General features: G+C 51.3%; 1 protein-coding gene across 5 annotated transcripts in view; it reads left to right on the top strand.

Annotated features, from left to right (window-relative positions):
* The window catches only part of Ssc4d (scavenger receptor cysteine rich family member with 4 domains), a 20413-nt gene extending 2618 nt beyond the window's left edge, over positions 1–17795 (top strand). The window contains exons 2-12 of one of the 5 annotated variants that reach the window (XM_006971275.4): positions 2563–2704; positions 6525–6769; positions 8480–8515; positions 8678–8983; positions 9894–9971; positions 10714–11028; positions 12889–12966; positions 13813–13887; positions 13983–14294; positions 15360–15437; positions 16810–17795. In XM_006971275.4, coding sequence (XP_006971337.1) covers positions 6604–6769; positions 8480–8515; positions 8678–8983; positions 9894–9971; positions 10714–11028; positions 12889–12966; positions 13813–13887; positions 13983–14294; positions 15360–15437; positions 16810–17126 — 1761 coding nt within the window. In that variant the 5' untranslated portion in view covers positions 2563–2704; positions 6525–6603 and the 3' untranslated portion in view covers positions 17127–17795. Of the gene's footprint in view, positions 1–2429; positions 2705–6524; positions 6770–8479; positions 8516–8677; positions 8984–9893; positions 9972–10713; positions 11029–12888; positions 12967–13060; positions 13156–13812; positions 13888–13982; positions 14295–14602; positions 14709–15359; positions 15528–16809 lie in introns of those variants that run through there. The other 4 variants (XM_076560818.1, XM_076560819.1, XM_076560821.1 and 1 more) reach the window with 4 other exon arrangements.

Here is a 17795-nt window from a genome sequence, read left to right as displayed (position 1 = left end):
CCCAGGTCCCTGGAGATGAGCCTGGAAGGCTGGTGAGGTGGGCCAGGCAGGAGCCTGAGTGTCAGGCTGACGTGTTGGACTTGGTGAGTGAAAATATCGAAGAGCTGACACTGATAGAGATGATGTCATCGGCACTGGTTGGGAAGAGGGAATGGATGTGGATTAGAGCCAGGTGTCTATTCACCAGTCCTGGCAGGAATTAGTTAAGGGCTGGTAGTTCCTATAAATAGGGGCCTGTCCTTGGGGCCCCAGCCTTAGAAGCTCCTTTGCCACAGCTGTGTTTGCTGATTGTCCCTGACAGGACTACAGAAAAAAAAAGCTGGAGATTTGTGAGGCTGAGGTGATAACACACTCTTGAAATCCCAGGACTTGGGAGACTGAGAAAGGAGGGTCATGGGTTTGAAGCCAGCCTTGATTATGTAGCCGGTCTCATAAAATAAACAAGGGAATCTGTGGAGATGACTCAGCAGATAAAAGTGTCTGCCTCAAAGTCTAAGGATCAGAGTTCGATCCCTGGAGTCCACATAAAGGTGGGCAAAAGGCTGGAGAGATGGCTCAGGGGTTAAGATCACTTACTGCTCTTCCAGAGGTCCTGGGTTCAATTCCCAGCACCCATATTGGGTGGCTCCTAAACCACCTATAATTCGAGCTACAGGGAATTTGTAGAATTCCCGGGCTTCCTCAAACACTCATTTGCACATGGTATACACTAACACACATATACATACACATAAATAAATCTTTAAAAATAAATAAAGGGCAGGAGAGATGGCTCAGTAGTTAGAATATCTAACACTCTTACAGAGGACCTGGGTTCGGTTCCCAGCACCCACATGGCAGCTCACCACCATCTGTAACTCCAGTTCCAGCCTGTATGGATGAGATACACATAAACTTATGTAGGCACATGTAACACCCATAGATCAAAAATAAATAGGGCTGGAGAGATGGCTCAGTGGTTAAAGAACAATTGCTGCTATTGCAGAGGACCCGGGTTCTATTCCCAGCACCCACGTGGAGGCTCACAACTGTCTGTAACTCCAGTCTCAAGGGATCCAGTGCCGCCTTCTCACCTCCAAAGGCACCAGGCAGGAATGTGATTTGTAGATAGATATGCAAGCAAAGCATTCGTACATGTAAAGGAAAAAAATTACATTATTTATTCTAACAAAATGAATAAAGTATTAGCCAAAATTTTTTAAAGGCAGGGGCTTAGGTTATCACTCAATGGTAGAGCTTTTGCCTAGACTTCCCCAGTGAAGGGCTGGAGGCATGGCTCAGTGGCAGAGCACTTGCTTAACATGTGCAGTGCCCTGGGCTCCATCCCAGCACTACCATTAATAAACAGATAAATAAATAAATAAATAAAGAATGCAAAAGTGAACAAAGTTAGCTCTTATCTAAGCCATCACATTGAAATATGAAAAATGATTTTGATTCCCGCCCCCCTTGATGCTGTCTGTGATCTAACCCTAGGGCCATGCTTGCCACATGCTGGATGTTTCTAGAACACCTCCAGAGTGCATCAGAATGGAGGTTCATGGTGCTTCATTGCTAAAACCATTCCATCTAGTGAGTAATGAAAGACTTGCATGCAAAAAAAAAAAGCATTTGTTAGATCTCTGAGTTCAAGGCCAGCCTGGTCTACAGAGTTCCAGGATAGCCAGGGCTACACAGAGAAACTCTGACTCAAAAATCCAAAACAAACAAACAAAAAAAGAAAGAAAGAAAGAAAAAGAAGCACGTGACCAATTCCTCATATTCTAAGGAAAGTTGTTTTGTGGGCTGGTGTGTGGCTCAGTTGGGTAAAGGATCTTGCCACCAAGTCTAATGACCTGAGTTCAATCCTCGGGACTCACAGGGTGGAAGAAAAGAACCTACTCACACAATGGTTTCCTCTGACCGCCACATTCCTGAACGGGCACGTGTGCACCTACACATATTCACACAAATACATAAGCATCTTATAATTTGTGTTTGTTTTTCAAAACAGGGTCTCACTATTGTAGCTCTGGCTATCCTCGAACTCCCAGAGATCCACCTGCCTCTGCCTCCCAAGGGCTGGAATTAAAGGTGTGCGTCACCAGGCCTGGCTGCTGCTGCTTTTGTGGGGATTGTCCTCACTTTTCCAGGCATGCACAGCAAGCATCTTCACCACTGAGCTGTCTCCCTTGCCCTGAATGTTGATTCCCACCCTCTTTGTTTCTTTCTTTCTATTGAGAGGGTCTCATTAGGTAGCTGAGGATAACCTTGATCTCACCATGTAGCCCAGGCTGCCGCTCCATCACCAATGCCTGATGTTCAGCTGTCCTGCACAGGGGTAGGGACCCATTCAGGCTTTTCTGCAACCTGAGCCTGGAAGAGAGAGCTGGGAGAGGAAGGAGGGGCCACCTGGCCTCCTAGCTCCTCCTCTTCCTCGGTGCCCTTCCTCTGGGGCAGCTCAGAGAGCCACGGACCACCTCCACTCTCCTTTGCCTCTCTCAGCCCCAAAGGTCAGGTGGGGACAGGCTGGGGCCACCAGCAGCTTCATGGCCAGGGACATTGCCTCTTCTCTCCTTCCAGCTACGGGAAGAAAAGAAAAGTCTGTGTTGATCTGCATTGGGGGGGCCCTTCCCCCTCCTGAACTTCCCAGGGCAGAGGCAGTGATTGGAACTTGGATTATCTGGAGACAAAGGGACAGAAAGAACCCAGAACATCCCCACAGGTATGAATCCTTCAGTTTTGCTGGTGTGTGTGTGTGTGTGTGTGTGTGTGTGTGTGTGTTTGTTCTCTGTAGTAACAGTTTCTTTTTAAGACCTCCAAAGCCCCTTCTTTAGAAAATAAAAAACTCTTAATATTACATTCTCTCCTTCCAACATGCTGGTCCTGGGAATTGAACTCAGGTCATCAGACTTGGCAGCAATCACCTTCACCTGCTGAGCCAACTCGCCAACTGCTTCCTGAGACCCCTCTACCTGCTTCATTCTATGACTCCACAATTTCATTCAGTCATTCAACAAACATTTCCTGAACACCCTATGCCATGTATAACTATTGAATGAGATCTGGCTCTTACCTTTGAGGGTCTACAGATGGGGGTCTACAGATGGGGGCATTCATGGCAAGAGCTAGCACATTAGAGCAGGCCAGACACTGGGGAAACCTTTTATCAGCATTAGCCCATTTAATATGGCACCACGTATAAGGGATAGACTATGAGACCATTTTGCAAATAAGAACAACGAGGCTTCACAGCTTCTAATTACCCACCCCCCTAGGGCTGAGAAGAAACCTGAGAACATTCAAGAACCCTGGGTCAGTAGTTAAGAGCACTTGTTGAGGGACTGGGTTCGATTCCTAGCACCCACGTGGTGATTCAAAGCTGTTATGTCTAGTCCCAAGGGACCTAATGCCCTCTTCTGGCCTCTTCAGATAACCAGGTACCTATGCCCATACATACCTGCAGGCAAAACACCCATACCCATAAAACAAGAAAACAAATATTTAAAAGAACCCTGGAAGGCAGATATGGTGTGACACTCGCCTATAATCCCAGCATTCAGGGGTGAAAACGGAGAGTGAAGAGTTCAAGGTCACCTTTGGCTTCATAGGAGTTCGAAACCCTCCCTCAAAAACAAACAGAACGGCCACAGCCACTTAGGACAGGGACAAAGAGGTCTCTCCACTGCTGTCCACCGAGAATGGGACAGGAACGGACTCTGGGGGTCAGTTTGGAGCTGAAGGCTGTGAGGCTGAGGCTGGATTCCCTGGGCACGCCATGATCTAGAGAGTCAGGCTGTCTGGGATTTGAAGTTCCTGCCGGCTTTCATGGAGGAGAGTGGCTTTCTCTCTGGCTCCCGGCTGCAGCAGCAGGGAGACCATAACAAGGGCAGCTGAGGATTCTTGGCAGGGGCTTTGAAAGGTATCAGTCCCTCAGGTAGGGGAGTGAACTGGCCCGGGGTGAGAGAAGGGCCCCCTTAGAAGTGGGTGGCCTGGGAGCCATGGGAAGGCCCAGGAAACTATGTATCCCCACCAGAAAACATTGGCTTGTAGCTGCCGTCCTTCTTCAGTTCTCAGTTCCCGTGTCCCAGCTGTCCCCAGTCAGGGCAAAAGGAAGACAAAAGGTGATTATTCTGCAGGGGGCTATCCTGGGCTTCCATGAATGGCGCGTTGAAAGCCTCATGTCCACATCCAGATCTGTTTTCACCTCTCCGCCCAAATGCACTGTCTGCGTGCCAGGGTGGAGTCAGAAGCTGGGAAGAGAGGCTCCAGGGAGGGGCACCATGTCCCTGGGCACCTCAGACTCCAAGGATCCCACACAGGACCATGCCCATCCCCAAAGTGGCTGGGAATGGTGTGTGCGTCTCTCCGCCAGCCCACGAGAGCCCGGTCCTGCCCCTTCTGCACTCTAGCTGTTCTCTGCATCTGTACTTTCTCCCCCCTTAACCCCCGACTCTTAGGATCTGGAGTCCTGAGAGCCCCGTCAGCCCCCAAAACAGCCTCCATCTGCCCCCAGCCCAAACAACACCAGATCCACACTCCTGTTGAAGGAATCTGGGTACCAAGTGCACTAAGTAAAATTTCATTGAGAACTCACAGGCAGCATTGTTTATTTCTTTGTTTGTTTTTAGTCAGGCCCTGGCTGGCCTGGAACTCTCTTTTAGACCAGGCTACCCACAAACTCATAGAGGTCTGCCTGTCTTTGGGAATTTTTTCTTTAAGATTTATTTATTTTTATGTGGTATATTGCCTGCATGTATGTCTGTGTGAGGGTGCCAGATCCTTGGGAGTGGAGTTACAGACAGTTGTGAGCTGCCATGTGGGTGCTGGGAATTGAACCAGGTCCTCTGGAAGAGCAGCCAGTGCTCTTAACCGCTGAGCCATCTCTCCAACCTGCCTCTGGGAATTTTGTTTTTGTTTTTTTGAGAGGGATAGAAACTGAGCCTGGGTCTCATTCTCTGTAGCTCAAGCTGGCCTGGTACTCACAAGGTAGCCAGGCTTTACCTCAAACTTGTGGCAATTCTCCTGCCTGAGGCAGGAAGTAACTAACCATAACCAAATTTTTGTTTTGTTTGATTTTTTTGAGACAGTCTCATTTTAGCCCAGGCTGACTTCAATCTTGCTATATAGCTGAGGGTGTGACCTTGAACTCTTTTAAAAAATATTTATTTATTGAACTTCATGAGTGCTTTGCTTACATGTGTGTATGTGCACCATGTGTGTTGCTGGTACCTACGGTGGTCAGAAGAGGGTATTGGGTCCTCTGGAACTGGAATTAGGGGTAGTTGTGAGTCACCATGTAAGTACTGGGAATGAACCTGGGTCCTTCTGGAAGAGCAGCAAGTTTGTGTGGTCTTAACTGCTAAGCTATCTCTCTAGCCTGACCTGAACTCTTGATCTTCCTGGTTTCACCTTTCTTGTGTGTGTATATGTGTGTGTGTGTGTGTGTAGTGTGTGTGTGTGTGTGTATAGTGTGTAGTGTGTGTGTATAGTGTGTAGTGTGTGTGTATAGTGTGTAGTGTGTGTGTATAGTGTGTAGTGTGTGTGTATATAGTGTGTAGTGTGTGTGTGTGTGTGTGTGTGTGTGTGTGTGTAGTGTGTAGTGTGTGTGTGTTTGCAGTCGTACACACACATAAAGTGCATGGGAGGTCAGAGGTTGATGTCAAATGTTCTCACTCACTGCACCTTATTTCTTGAGACAGGATTGAACTCAGGAGGCAGGCAGGTCTCTTTGAGATCAAGCCTGGCATGGTCCACATAGCCAGTTCTAGGACAGGCAGAGCTGTATAGTAAAGCTTTGTCTTTAAAAACAAAACAAAAAAAAAAAAACCCAAACAAACAAACAAAAAAAAAAAAAAAAAACCAAGCCAGGCAGTAGTGGCCCATGCCTTTATCCTTTAATCCCAGCACTTGGGAGGCTGAAGCAGGTGAGTTCAAGGCCAGCCTGGTCTACAGAGTGAGTTTCAGGATAGCCAGGACCACACAGAGAAATCCTGTTTTGAAAAACCAAAATAATACTAATGTAACTAAATAGGTAAATACAATTTAAGTATATATCTACCGTCCCCTAAATTAACTGGATTATTTAAGTACCAACCACACTTTGGGCTATGAAGGCCTGGAGGATAAACTCTGAGCCACTGGGTCTGCCTTGGTTGGAACCCACTATCCTGCCAAGCCCATATGCCATCCTTTGCCTTCACACAGCCTCAGCTGCAGCCAAATGCAACTCCTTATTAATTCCCATGCTCACTCCATCTTTTTTTCCCCCTTCCCCTTTTGTAGTATTGAAAATGGGCCTAGGGTCTTTATGAGTTCAGCAACCACTGAGTCACTGAGTCGCTCCTCAATAAGGGATGCTGGGTAGGCTCTCTACTGCTGAACCGTTCCGCTGAATTCTCAATGGCGGAGTCTAGGCCAGCCTTCTGCCGAGCCGCGCGTCCTGGCCCACGGTCATCCTTCTCATCTCCCAGCGGTTGCACCTGTCTTTCCCTCCACTAGGAATGTCAACCCCATGTGGATATGTCCTTCCCCTCCCCCTGCAGCTGGCCCCTGCAGCTGGAAGGAAACGGTGGGGATCTTGAGTTCCAGATGTTCCAGCTGTGACTTCTCCTCGGATTCCTGATGGGACCTTCTGAAAAGCCATCCACTGGCTGGACACACAAGGAAGCAGAGATGCAAACTGGTGCCCCGCCTGATGAGTGGAGTGGGGGATGGAGGCCTGGGGATGGGGGTGCTACCCCTCTGCCACTCCCCCCAGCCCTGTCCTTCCTTCTTCTCTTCCCACTGGGTGAGTGTTCCTAGCCAGCCCCTGCTACCCGCCCCCCCTGCTCTCAGTTTTCCCCGCTGTCCAACTGTGGTGGGAGACCAGGCATGGCGGTACATATTTGCAATACCAATACTTGGAAAGTAGAAGCAGAAGAGTCAGAAAATCAAAGACATCCTCAGCTACACATCAAGTTCTAGGCCAGCCTGGGCTACATGAGACCCTGTCTCAAAAAAACAATGAAAACAAGTCAGACAAGTGGTAGCCCAAGCCTTTAAATCCCAGCACTCAGGAGGCTGAGGTGGGCAGATCTCTGAGTTTGAGGCTAGCCTGGTCTACAGCCAGGACTACACAGAGAAACCCTGTCTACAAAACAAACAAAAGCAAAGCAAAACAAAAAAACTGGCCTTTAATCCCAGCACTTGGAAGGCAGAGGCAGGTGGATCTCTGTGAGTTCAAGGCTAACCTGGTCTATAAAATGAGTTCCAGGACAGCCAGGATTGCTACAAAGAGAAACCTTGTCTTGAAAAACAAACAGACAAAACAGGACAGCCAAGATGACTCATCCGGTAAGGAAGCTTGTCATCAAGCCTGGGGACCTGAGTTCGATTCCTATAACTTATATGCTGGAAAGAGAGAACTGACTCCCCAAAGTTGTCCTATGTACATGACATGTGAATGTGCATGCATGCACGCGCACACACATGGAGCATATGTGTGTGTGTGTGTGTGTGTGTGTGTGTGTGTGTGTGTGTGTGTATTCAAAGAGAAGCAGCATGAGGAATGTTGGCACCTAGGAGATAGAATCAAGAGTCTAAAGAATTCAAAGCCATCCTCATCTACATAACAAATTCCAGGTGAACCTGGGCTATGTGACTCTACCTCAAGAAATCATTAAAAGGGGACTGGAAAATATAGCTCACTGGTTAAGAGCACTGGCTGCTCTTCCAGCGGGCCCAGGTTCAATTCCCAGCACCCACATAGTGGCTCATAACCACCTGTGACTTCAGTTCTAGGGGATCTGATGCCCTCTTCTGGCGTCTGGTGGTACTGCATGTAGTGCACAGACAACATGTAGGGAAAACACCCACACAAAATAAATTTTAAAACAATACTAAAATGGCTAGTGAGATGATTTGGCAGATAAAAGCACTCACTGCAACCACCTGAGTTCAATTCCCAAGACCCATATGGTAGAGGGAGAGATCCAACTCCTACAAATGTCCTTTGACCGCCACACACACGTACACACATATAAAGGGTAGCTCACACCTTTAATCCCAGCACTCGGGAGGCAGAGGCAGGTGGATCTCTGTGAGTTCAAGGCCAGCCTGGTCTACAAAGCGAGTACAAAGCTGTTATACAGAGAAACCCTGTCTCGAAAAACCAAAAAGAAAAAAAAAAAGGAAAAGAAAAATCAATAATAATAATAATAATAATAATAATATAAACCAGCTCTTAAAAAATAAAAAAGATACTGAAACGTGATTTGTAGGGAGAAGCCTCAAGCATTAAGACTCCTGCAGGTAGCCGAGTGTGCTAGGTTTTGCTATCGAGTACACAATGGGTCCAGAGCAGATCTGCAGTGGCCTATGGACCACTGGGACAGGGAGGTTGGTGGGATGTTCCTAGACAGAGCCGATGAGGCTTTTGGAAAAGGAGTCTTCCAAGAGGAGGAGAGTGGTGGCGAGACCCGTGGGGAAGGGACTCACGTCCTTTCTCCGTCTGTTTCAGCCAGTGCCCTCCAGGCCACTCCTCTGCCCTTTCCAGGTAAGCTCGGCCTCCTCCCCTTCATCCTCCTCCCCTTCATCCGTTCGCGGATGCTCACAAACTCACATGCCCAGCCACACTAGTTTGAAGACTTTCATGGCGTCCTGTAGCTTGGGCTCCCGACTGATTCCCGGTTGCACCAGCTTGTCCCCCCTTTTACAGAGCTAAGGCTGGTGGGGGGCCCCAGCCGCTGCCGAGGGCGCCTGGAGGTCATGCACAGCGGTTCCTGGGGCAGTGTTTGCGATGATGACTGGGATGTTGTGGATGCCAACGTGGTGTGTCGTCAGCTGGGCTGTGGCCTGGCGCTGCCCGTGCCGCGGCCCCTCGCCTTTGGCCAAGGTCGAGGCCCCATTTTCCTGGACAACGTGGAGTGCCGGGGGCAGGAAGCTTCCCTGAGCGAGTGCGGTAGCAGGGGCTGGGGTGTCCACAACTGCTTTCACTATGAAGATGTGGCAGTCCTGTGTGATGGTGAGTGACAGCCGGGGAGGCTGTGGGGCCAAGCAAGGGTCACTCTCTGATGCTACAGTACTTCTGGCTCATGGGCCGAAGAAACTAGCTGGGTTCCAGCTGGGGCTTGATTGCCCGCACAGAGTTCTTCCCCTGGTTTTCCTTTTTCCATGGCTAGGCATTGAACCTGGGTCCTCAATGCACACTAGGCCACATGCCTAGCCTGGGGAAGGATGTCTCTAGGCAAGTAATCTATCACTGAGCTGTGTGTGCGCGCACACACACACACACACACACACACACACACACACACACACATCCATCCACCTATCCATTCATTCATTCGAGATGAAGTCTCGTATAGGCCAGGCTGACCTGGAACACCTGATTCTTCTCCCTCCACCTGCTGAATGCTGGAATTACAGGCGTGCATCGTCATTACCAGACTTGCCGCTCCTGTTTAATAAACCAGACCACTGGGGTTGCCAGAAACATAAAATGAGCAAATCTAAAAAAAAAAGTTTATAATAACCAATCAATAAATAAAATGAAGAGTAATAGAGAGCACCCAGCATGGACCTCTGGTCTCCACGTGTGCATGCATGGGTGCATGCACCTGCACATATACACGCACACATGTATACACTATACATACCCATACTAAAAAAAAGTAGTATGAGCTTGGCTGTTGGACAGGCATGGTGACACATACCTGTGATACCAGCATTTGGGAGGCAAGAGGGTCGGAAGGAAGTTCAAAGTCATTCTTAGCTACATGGCAAGTCTGGGGCTAGACGGTGGCGCTCCACATCCAGGATTTGGGCTTTGGTCTTGAAAGCAGGCATCTTCAGGCTCTAGACAGCTGACGCTCGCACGCTGTGCGAGGATGAGAACAGAAAGATCCCTGTGTCTCTGTTTCCTTCCTCGGCAGAATTCTTACACACACAGCCCCCGACAAGGAAGACGTTGACCAGTGTAGCACCCCCTACAGTCCTCCAAAATGGGAAAGGTAAGTCATGGCAGTGTGGGGAGACCCATGGTAGGCTAGAGGAGGGCTTCAAGGTCATGCCTGCCATGTAGAACAAGGACCCTCTTTTGAGGGACTGGTAGGGGGAGGAAGCCCAGAGGAGGAGGGACCCATCTATCAGGGAGGGCTTCCTGCAAGAGGAATGTGCCCACTACATCTTGCAAAGTGAGGTTTTCTTTGGGTGGCTGTAAATGACAAACAGGCACATTGGAAAAGGCCAGTAGAGCAGGGAGAGATGGCTCAGAGGTTAAGAGCACCGACTGCTCTTCCAGAGGTCCTGAGTTCAATTCCCAGCAATCACATGGTGGCTCACAACCATCTGTAATGAGATCTGGTGCCCTCTTCTGGCCTGCAGTTATACATAATAAATAAATAAATAAATAAATAAATAAATAAATAAATAAATAAATAAATAAATAAATAAATAAATAAATAAATAAATCTTAAAAAGAAAAAAAAAAGAAAGAAAGAAAACCTGGTTTTAGGTCAGGATGACGTAATCCAAACTGGTTATCCTGGGACCCACAATCCAACTCTCCGGACTGCCGGAGGGCTTGGTCAAGGGAGATGGGCGGGCTAGTTTATCCCTGCTAGGGTTCTGGTCCTGCCGCCCTGGGTACTGTCCCTAGCCAGGGAGGCTTGGTGCATTGAGGAAGTGGATGAAAATGCCTCCTCGCGGTTCAAAGATGCTGCTTGCCCCGCCCTCTCCATCCACCTTCACCAGGTGAGGGCAGCGTGCGCCTGGTGGGCGGCGCGGGCCCCTGTCAAGGCCGAGTGGAGATCCTGCATGGTGGCCTGTGGGGCACGGTTTGCGACGATGACTGGGGGCTGCCGGATGCTGCTGTCGTGTGCCGCCAACTGGGCTGTGGGGCCGCCCTGGCCGCCACCACGAATGCCTTTTTCGGCTATGGCACCGGGCATATTTTGCTGGACAACGTTCACTGTGAAGGTGGAGAGCCCCGCCTGGCAGCTTGCCAGAGCCTCGGCTGGGGCGTGCACAACTGTGGTCACCACGAAGACGCTGGAGCGCTCTGTGCAGGTGCCAGGAGCGGGCAGGGGCGGGGCGGGGCCAGAGGGGGCGGGGCCGGGCCAGAGGGGCGGGGCGGGGCCAGAGGGGGCGGGGCGGGGCCAGAGGGGCGGGGCCGGGCCAGAGGGGCGGGGCCGGGCCAGAGGGGCGCGGCCTTTCGAAGGAGTAGGGGTGGGAAAAGGGATTTGGCTAACTGTATTTTCCAGATCGCTCTAGAAGGGCTCTGAAATTACCTGTATTATCTCAGGCCTGCTCTGGGGAAGCAACTGAGAATAACCCTCATTCTCATACAATGTAACTATAGAGAATATCGTAGTATTCCTCTGTTATTAGAAATGCCTCCAGAATTTTCTAGCAATTTCCAAGTATTCTTCATGGACTATTTCAGAATAAAGCAAAAATATTCTAGGATTTTGCTCCCTCAAAGGTACTTTCAAAGCACCTATCTGCAGAACCCTGCCCAGCTATCTGCAATCCTGAGGATGTAATAAATAGAATAGTCTCCCATGTGGGCCCTCTCCAATTTGGGAGGTGTTTCCAGCAAATAACAGGTCGGCACTGGGGTGGAGGATGTAGCTTGGTTGATAGAATGCTAGTCTAGCATGCGTGAAGCCCTGGGTTTCATCTCTGGCCCTACATAAACCAGGCATCTGGTATATACCCATAGCTCCAGCACTCAGGACAGTAGCCATAATGATCATGGTCATCCCCTACTACGTAAGGAGTTTGAAGCCAGCCTGGGCTGCATAAAACCCTGTCTCAAAATAAAATAATGAAAGGCTGGGCCTGGTGGTATGACCTTTAATCTCAGCTCTTAGGAGGCAAAGACAGGCTGATCTCTCTCTCTCTCTCTCTCTCTCTCTCTCTCTCTGTGAGTCTAAGGACAGACAGGGCTACTTAGTGAGACCCTGCCTCAAAGTAAAATAAAATAGATGTGATTTTTGTCTTCTTGAGGCAGGGTCTCACTCTAGCCCAGGTTGGCCTCCTCCTGTATTCGCTCCCCGAGTGCAGGTATTCCAGGCACTAGCCCCCACACCCTACCTAGCAGATGGGTTATTATTGTTACCTGCTGGGGAAACAGACCCAGAACCTTGTGCATATAAACCAGGTACTCTACCCCTGGGCTAACTACACCCTTAGCCCAGCAAATAAGACTCGTGGAGCCAGAACACCATTTCACAAACGGACTCTGTTGTATTAGACGGAAAGTGTTTGTAGCCAGCCAGAGGTTATCATTCCCAGCTTACAGATGGGAAAGCTGAGGTACTAAAAGGCAGAGCCTTACACAGTCACCCAGAGCTCTGGCAGAATCACCACTGACCTTGCTCAATGCTCCCTCCCCTTTCTAGCCTCATTTTATCTATAGACTAGGATAAAGATTCTTTGGTCTTCTATTTTAGCCTGGCCTTGAACTCAGTACTTAAAGGATGACCCTACACTCCTGATCCTCTTGCCTCTACCTCCCCAGTGCCGGGGTTACAGACATGTACAACCAGACCCATTTTGTGTGATGTCAGGATGGACCTAGGGCCTCGTGCATGCCAGGCAAGCACTCTACCAACCGAGCTATAAATTGGCAGAGTCTTCTTCTGTGAGTCCCTGGGAATGAGCAAAGGTCCTTAGTGGGCAAAGCTCTGCAACTTTGTATTTTGTACACATTTGGCTTCTTGAGAACATTGGACACTGAACTCAAAGCATGCAACAGGCTTGCATAGATCTGTGTACCACACACATAAATTACTAGGGTCAAGGTTGGGCAGGGTTCATTTTATCCTGGCTGGGCTCCCAGCCCCGCGAGTCAAATTTGTTTTCTTTTGGGAGAGCACCTTCATCCTGCGACTGACCCTCTCTCTGTCTCTTCTCCTGCTCCAGTTCTGAGCCCTCCAACTTTAACAGCACTGCCTCCCTCGGCCACACAAGAAGACTGGGCGTGGCACACTGAGCCAGCAGGTAAAGAGCCCACCTTCTCAGCTGGAAGCGCTGGGACAAGGCGGGTAGGGGTGGGAACTAGGGAAGCTGTTCTAGAAGACCCAGGAAAGTGACTTCAGCTGAGGCTTAGGGGCATATGGGAGAGATGGGTGAGAACGAATGAGCAGATGGGAGCATGGATGACACTCAGCTCTGAGGAATGGAGAGTGGGTAAGAAATGTCTTTAAAATGCTTGAGTCAAATTAGGGATTGCTGCTGAGGTAGGGCACAGAGACACCATGTGAGGAAATTCCAACTGGAAATCAAAGTTAGAAGCAAGTTTGGAATTAGGGCTACAGCTATCACTGTGGATAAAATTAGTGTATTTAAGATTTGGGCAGCCTGGTCTACAAAGTGAGTTCCAGGAAAGGCGCAAAACTACACAGAGAAACCCTGTCTTGAAAAACCATAAAAAAAAATTTGAGTTACGTCCCTCATCTCCAGCATTCCATCCCAGCACCACATAAAGCAGGCATGGTGGTTCACACCAAGTTGAGGCCGGAGGCTTTGAAGTTCAAAGCCAACCTAAGCGACACAGCCAAGACCTTGTCTCAAAACCCCAAAGATTTTAATACTAGAACTCGGGAGGCAGATCTCTGTGAGTCTGAGATCAACCCTGTCTATATAGTGAGTTCCAGGCCAATGAAGGCTACATATTGCGAGCCTGTCTGGGGGGAAAAAACAGGGGGGGGGGACCCAAAAGATGTTTATTCCTATCAACTTTCCTGGCGACTTCACAGACAGCCCTGTGGCTCTGGGACTGAGGCAGAGCCGTGGGGGTGGTGAACGGCCTCTCGCCCTCCTTCAAAGACTCCCTTGTCTCGACAGCGACAGGAGTGGGTGCCCTGCCTTCCAGGGATACCGTGCGGTTCACCACGGCAGCCTGGGCCTCGGGGAAGAAAAGTAAGCGGCCTCCGGGGGTCCCGCCGGGGGTGGGAGCGGGTGGGATGCGGGCTGCAATAGGGGACCGCGCCGGCACCGGCCTGTGCGCCCCGCAGGCGGCAGGCTGCGGCTGGTAGGCGGCCCGAGCCCGTGCCGCGGCCGCGTGGAGGTGCTGTACGCCGGGGGCTGGGGCACCGTGTGCGACGACGACTGGGACTTCGCGGACGCGCGCGTGGCCTGTCGCGAGGCCGGCTGCGGGCCTGCGCTTGGAGCCACGGGCCTCGGGCATTTCGGCTACGGCCGAGGCCCCGTGCTGCTGGACAACGTAGGCTGCACCGGGACCGAGGCCCGCCTCAGCGACTGCTTCCACCTGGGCTGGGGCCAGCACAACTGCGGCCATCACGAAGACGCCGGGGCCTTGTGCGCAGGTGAAGAGGCGGCGCGGGAGGGGCGGGGCCAGAAGGGGAATGGGCGGGGTCTCCCGCAGGCGCTGTTTGCGATATGGGCGGGGCGGGAAGGAGCAGAGCAGCAGCGCGTAAAGCACGCAAGCCTGGGCTGGGCTGGGCTGGGCTGGGCTGGGCTGGGCGCATGCGCCCCCTGATCATCTAGGCGGGGCTGAATCAGAAGAGGGGCGGGGTGTCGTGTGGGGGCGGAGCATGAAGCGGGCGCGCTTGGACCATCGCCGCCCTGTGGGCGTGGCCTCTTGGAACCCTCGCAGCGAGGGTGGGGCCAACTCTGAAAGGCACGGGTGCGCGGTCGTGCGCAGGCGCTTACAGCCCTGCGAGCAGGAGCTGCGCAGCTTTCAGGGCCGACCCCAAGCTAGAGAAGACGAGCGTGAAGCTGTACGCAGGCGCTCGCTGTTTTGCGGACCGGGTCGTCAAGAGTGGGCGGGGCCTCACATCGCGGGCTCTGCAGGGATGAGGAATAGGCGTGGCAGTCTCTGCTGCAGTGCAGCGGAAGTATTACGCATAGGGGAGTAGCCAGTACACCCCAGGCAGGCACTCTCTGCGGCTGCGCGGTAGGGGCGTGGCCGGAAGGGCGAGTCCTCTGCAGGGACAGACTAGGGCGCGACCTAGGGATGGTTCATGCTTTGTTATCCTCCTTGTAAGGGGCTGTATGGTTTGTTCCCTCCCTGCTGAGTCAAGGTTCTCTACTAACTACTAGTGATGGATAGGAAGCAGTGGAGTGGACGGCTTTCCTAGAGCTCGCCTTTGGCTTTCCAGAGAAATCGATGTAAAAAGGGCACTTACAGAGTCTGACGGGACGTTGTCAATTCCTTTTGTTTGTTGCTTGCTGTAGAAAGTGGTATCTCCATTTTGAATTGGATGGCTTGGCCTAGGGGGCCCTCCTGTGTCTCCTACCTTAGGGTGGCAGTTCTTCGAGGTCCTTTCTGTCTCTAAAACCTGGGAAGGTTAAAAGAGATGACCTGGCTCTGGGGAGCACGTTCCCCAATATGACAGCCACCTCTTTGTTTTCTGCCCGTGCTGAGCCAGGCCCAGAGGAGCTGGGACTCCAAGTCCAGCAGGATGGTTCTGAGACCACCCGAATGCCCAGTCCTCGGCCCAGAGATGGTAGGTGCCTACTGCCCCTGAAAATGAGGTTGGAACCTTGGTGGTAAGATGGACCTGGCGTGAGGAAGGGCAACGCTTGCATTACAGCAGGTCAGCAGAACTGACCAGGTCCCAGAACGCTTGTCCTTCTGTGTTGATCTCAGGCCTCATTAATGGGAGTATAATACCCAGGAAGGAGGAAGATTGGGGGCGGGGGCGAAGCAGGGACTATAGCTCAGTGGGTAGGGTGCTTGCCTAGCATGCAGGAGCTTCGGTTCGGTCTCTAGTCGTATCAGCCATGGGCCAGCCCTTTCTGAACCCTGGCTTTATCTCATAAATTGGGTGTCTTGGAACACCCCTGTAATCCCAACACTTGGGAGACTGAGGCAGAAAAAAAAATCAGTTGAAGGCCAGCTTTGTGTACTTTGAAGCCCACCTGGGTCTCACAACTCTAAATAAAATCCTAGAGCAACCTGGAGACTTCTAGTGTTGGGCTCAAACTGAAGGGATTGGGATCCTATCTTGGAGCAAACGGTGAGAGAATGCAGAATTAGACATAATGGCCCATGGCTCTCACCCCAACATTGTGGAGACTTAGGTTGGACGGTTAGTGAATTCAAGGCCAGCCTGAGCCACATACAAAGGCTCTACCATAGAAACACATCAGATTAGCTCAGGGAATCCAGGTGTGGAAGGGAAGACAGGGAACTTTGGGAGACAAGATAAGACATGATCACAAGTCTCCAAACAGCTAGCCTGTGGCTAAGGGGCTGAGGCTATGAGCAGAGGCCTCAGTGGAGAACAGAGCACTGAGAACATGTGTGCATATTTTCTTGTCTTGAGTCCTGCTGCCCAGCTTTATTTAATGTCACTTGCTGTCCTGAGGGCTTCCAGGGCACTGCTGTGTCTGTCTTCTGTTAGCACTTTTTGTCTCCTCTGTCTACCCAGTCTAGCATGGAAGTTTCCAGCATGAGTCAGCTCCTTTTAAAGACAATTTTTATTACCTTGCCTCTTGAGGGTCTTACTACATAGCTCTGGTTGACTTATATTTGTTATGTGGACTAGCCTGGCCTTAAACTCACAGAGATCCGCCTGTCTCTGCCTCCCTAGCGCTGGGATTAAAGGTGTGCGCCACCATGTCCAGCATCATTTATTATTTGTGTCTGTGCATATGTCTGTGTATGCGCACGTGTGTGTTCACGTACAAGTGAACACACAATAGCATGAGTGTGAAGGGCTGAGGACAAGCTGTGAGAGTTGGTCTTCTCCCACCACCAAACGGGCATGGGGAGAGAACTCAAGTCACCTTGGCTTGGTGACAAATGCCCCCAGCCGTGGAAGCATCTCCTGAGCCCATGGACTCTTGTGACTCTGGGCCTTCTCTCCGACACAGGGCACCTCCGCCTGGCTAGTGGAACCCACCGATGTGAAGGGCGTGTAGAGCTCTTCCTAGGACAGCGATGGGGCACTGTCTGCGATGACGCCTGGGACCTCCGGGCAGCCATTGTCCTGTGCCGTCAGCTGGGGTGTGGCCAGGCTCTGGCAGCCCCTGGCGAGGCCCACTTTGGCCCAGGCAGAGGCCCCATCCTCTTGGACAATGTCAAATGCCGAGGAGATGAGAGCACCTTGCTACTCTGCTCTCATATCCGCTGGGATGTCCACAACTGTGACCACAGCGAGGATGCCAGTGTCCTGTGCCAGCCATTGTGACCCAGCGGGCTCTGCACTCCATATCATATCAGAGGAGCCTCTGGGGGGCTGCCCCTCCTTTTCCAGGATACCCTCCTATGATTTCTGCAGTTCCTGGTGCCCCTTTCTCCCCTAGCATGGGGGAGCTGCACTGCGTACCCCCAACCCCCACCCTCTTACTGTGTGGTCTCAGACGGTTGTCACCTGCTCCGAGGCCCAGTCCAGTGAACAATGTTTTGCTCAGCCAAAACAGATGTGGGAGAATGACTCACTTCTTCTCTTTTGGGGGAACTCTTACATAGTATCCCCAACCATTCTTCACCCATATTCATGAGGCTTGGGTTCTCTCTAAATGCCCTCCAACCCTTCTAATGACCTATTTTTGGTCGTCCCCCCCCCCCCCAGAAGGGGTTGGGCTGCTCTTTCTATAGACTGACAGGACTGCAGAAGGTCCTAGGTCGTTACCTTCCCTGCTGGGTGAGGACCTGGACTCAGATGGTGCTGGGCTGAACCAGGGGGCTGCAGGGGCCAAGGCAGGGACAGGAGGAGCCCTTCCTGCAGCACCTCCGATTTCCACTGCCCCCGGGCACAGAGCCGCCTCCGCTTTGCCTTCTCTAGCAAAGAAGCCTGGAGGCCTGTGGCCATGTTCATAGGTGCCAAGTCAATAAAGCATTATCCCCGGTCTGTGAA

The sequence above is a fragment of the Peromyscus maniculatus genome, chromosome 23, assembly GCF_049852395.1.
Source record: "Peromyscus maniculatus bairdii isolate BWxNUB_F1_BW_parent chromosome 23, HU_Pman_BW_mat_3.1, whole genome shotgun sequence".
Taxonomy (NCBI): Eukaryota; Metazoa; Chordata; class Mammalia; order Rodentia; family Cricetidae; genus Peromyscus; species Peromyscus maniculatus.
Note: the sequence above shows the minus strand (reverse complement) of the source record. Positions and strands in the feature narration are given on the sequence as shown.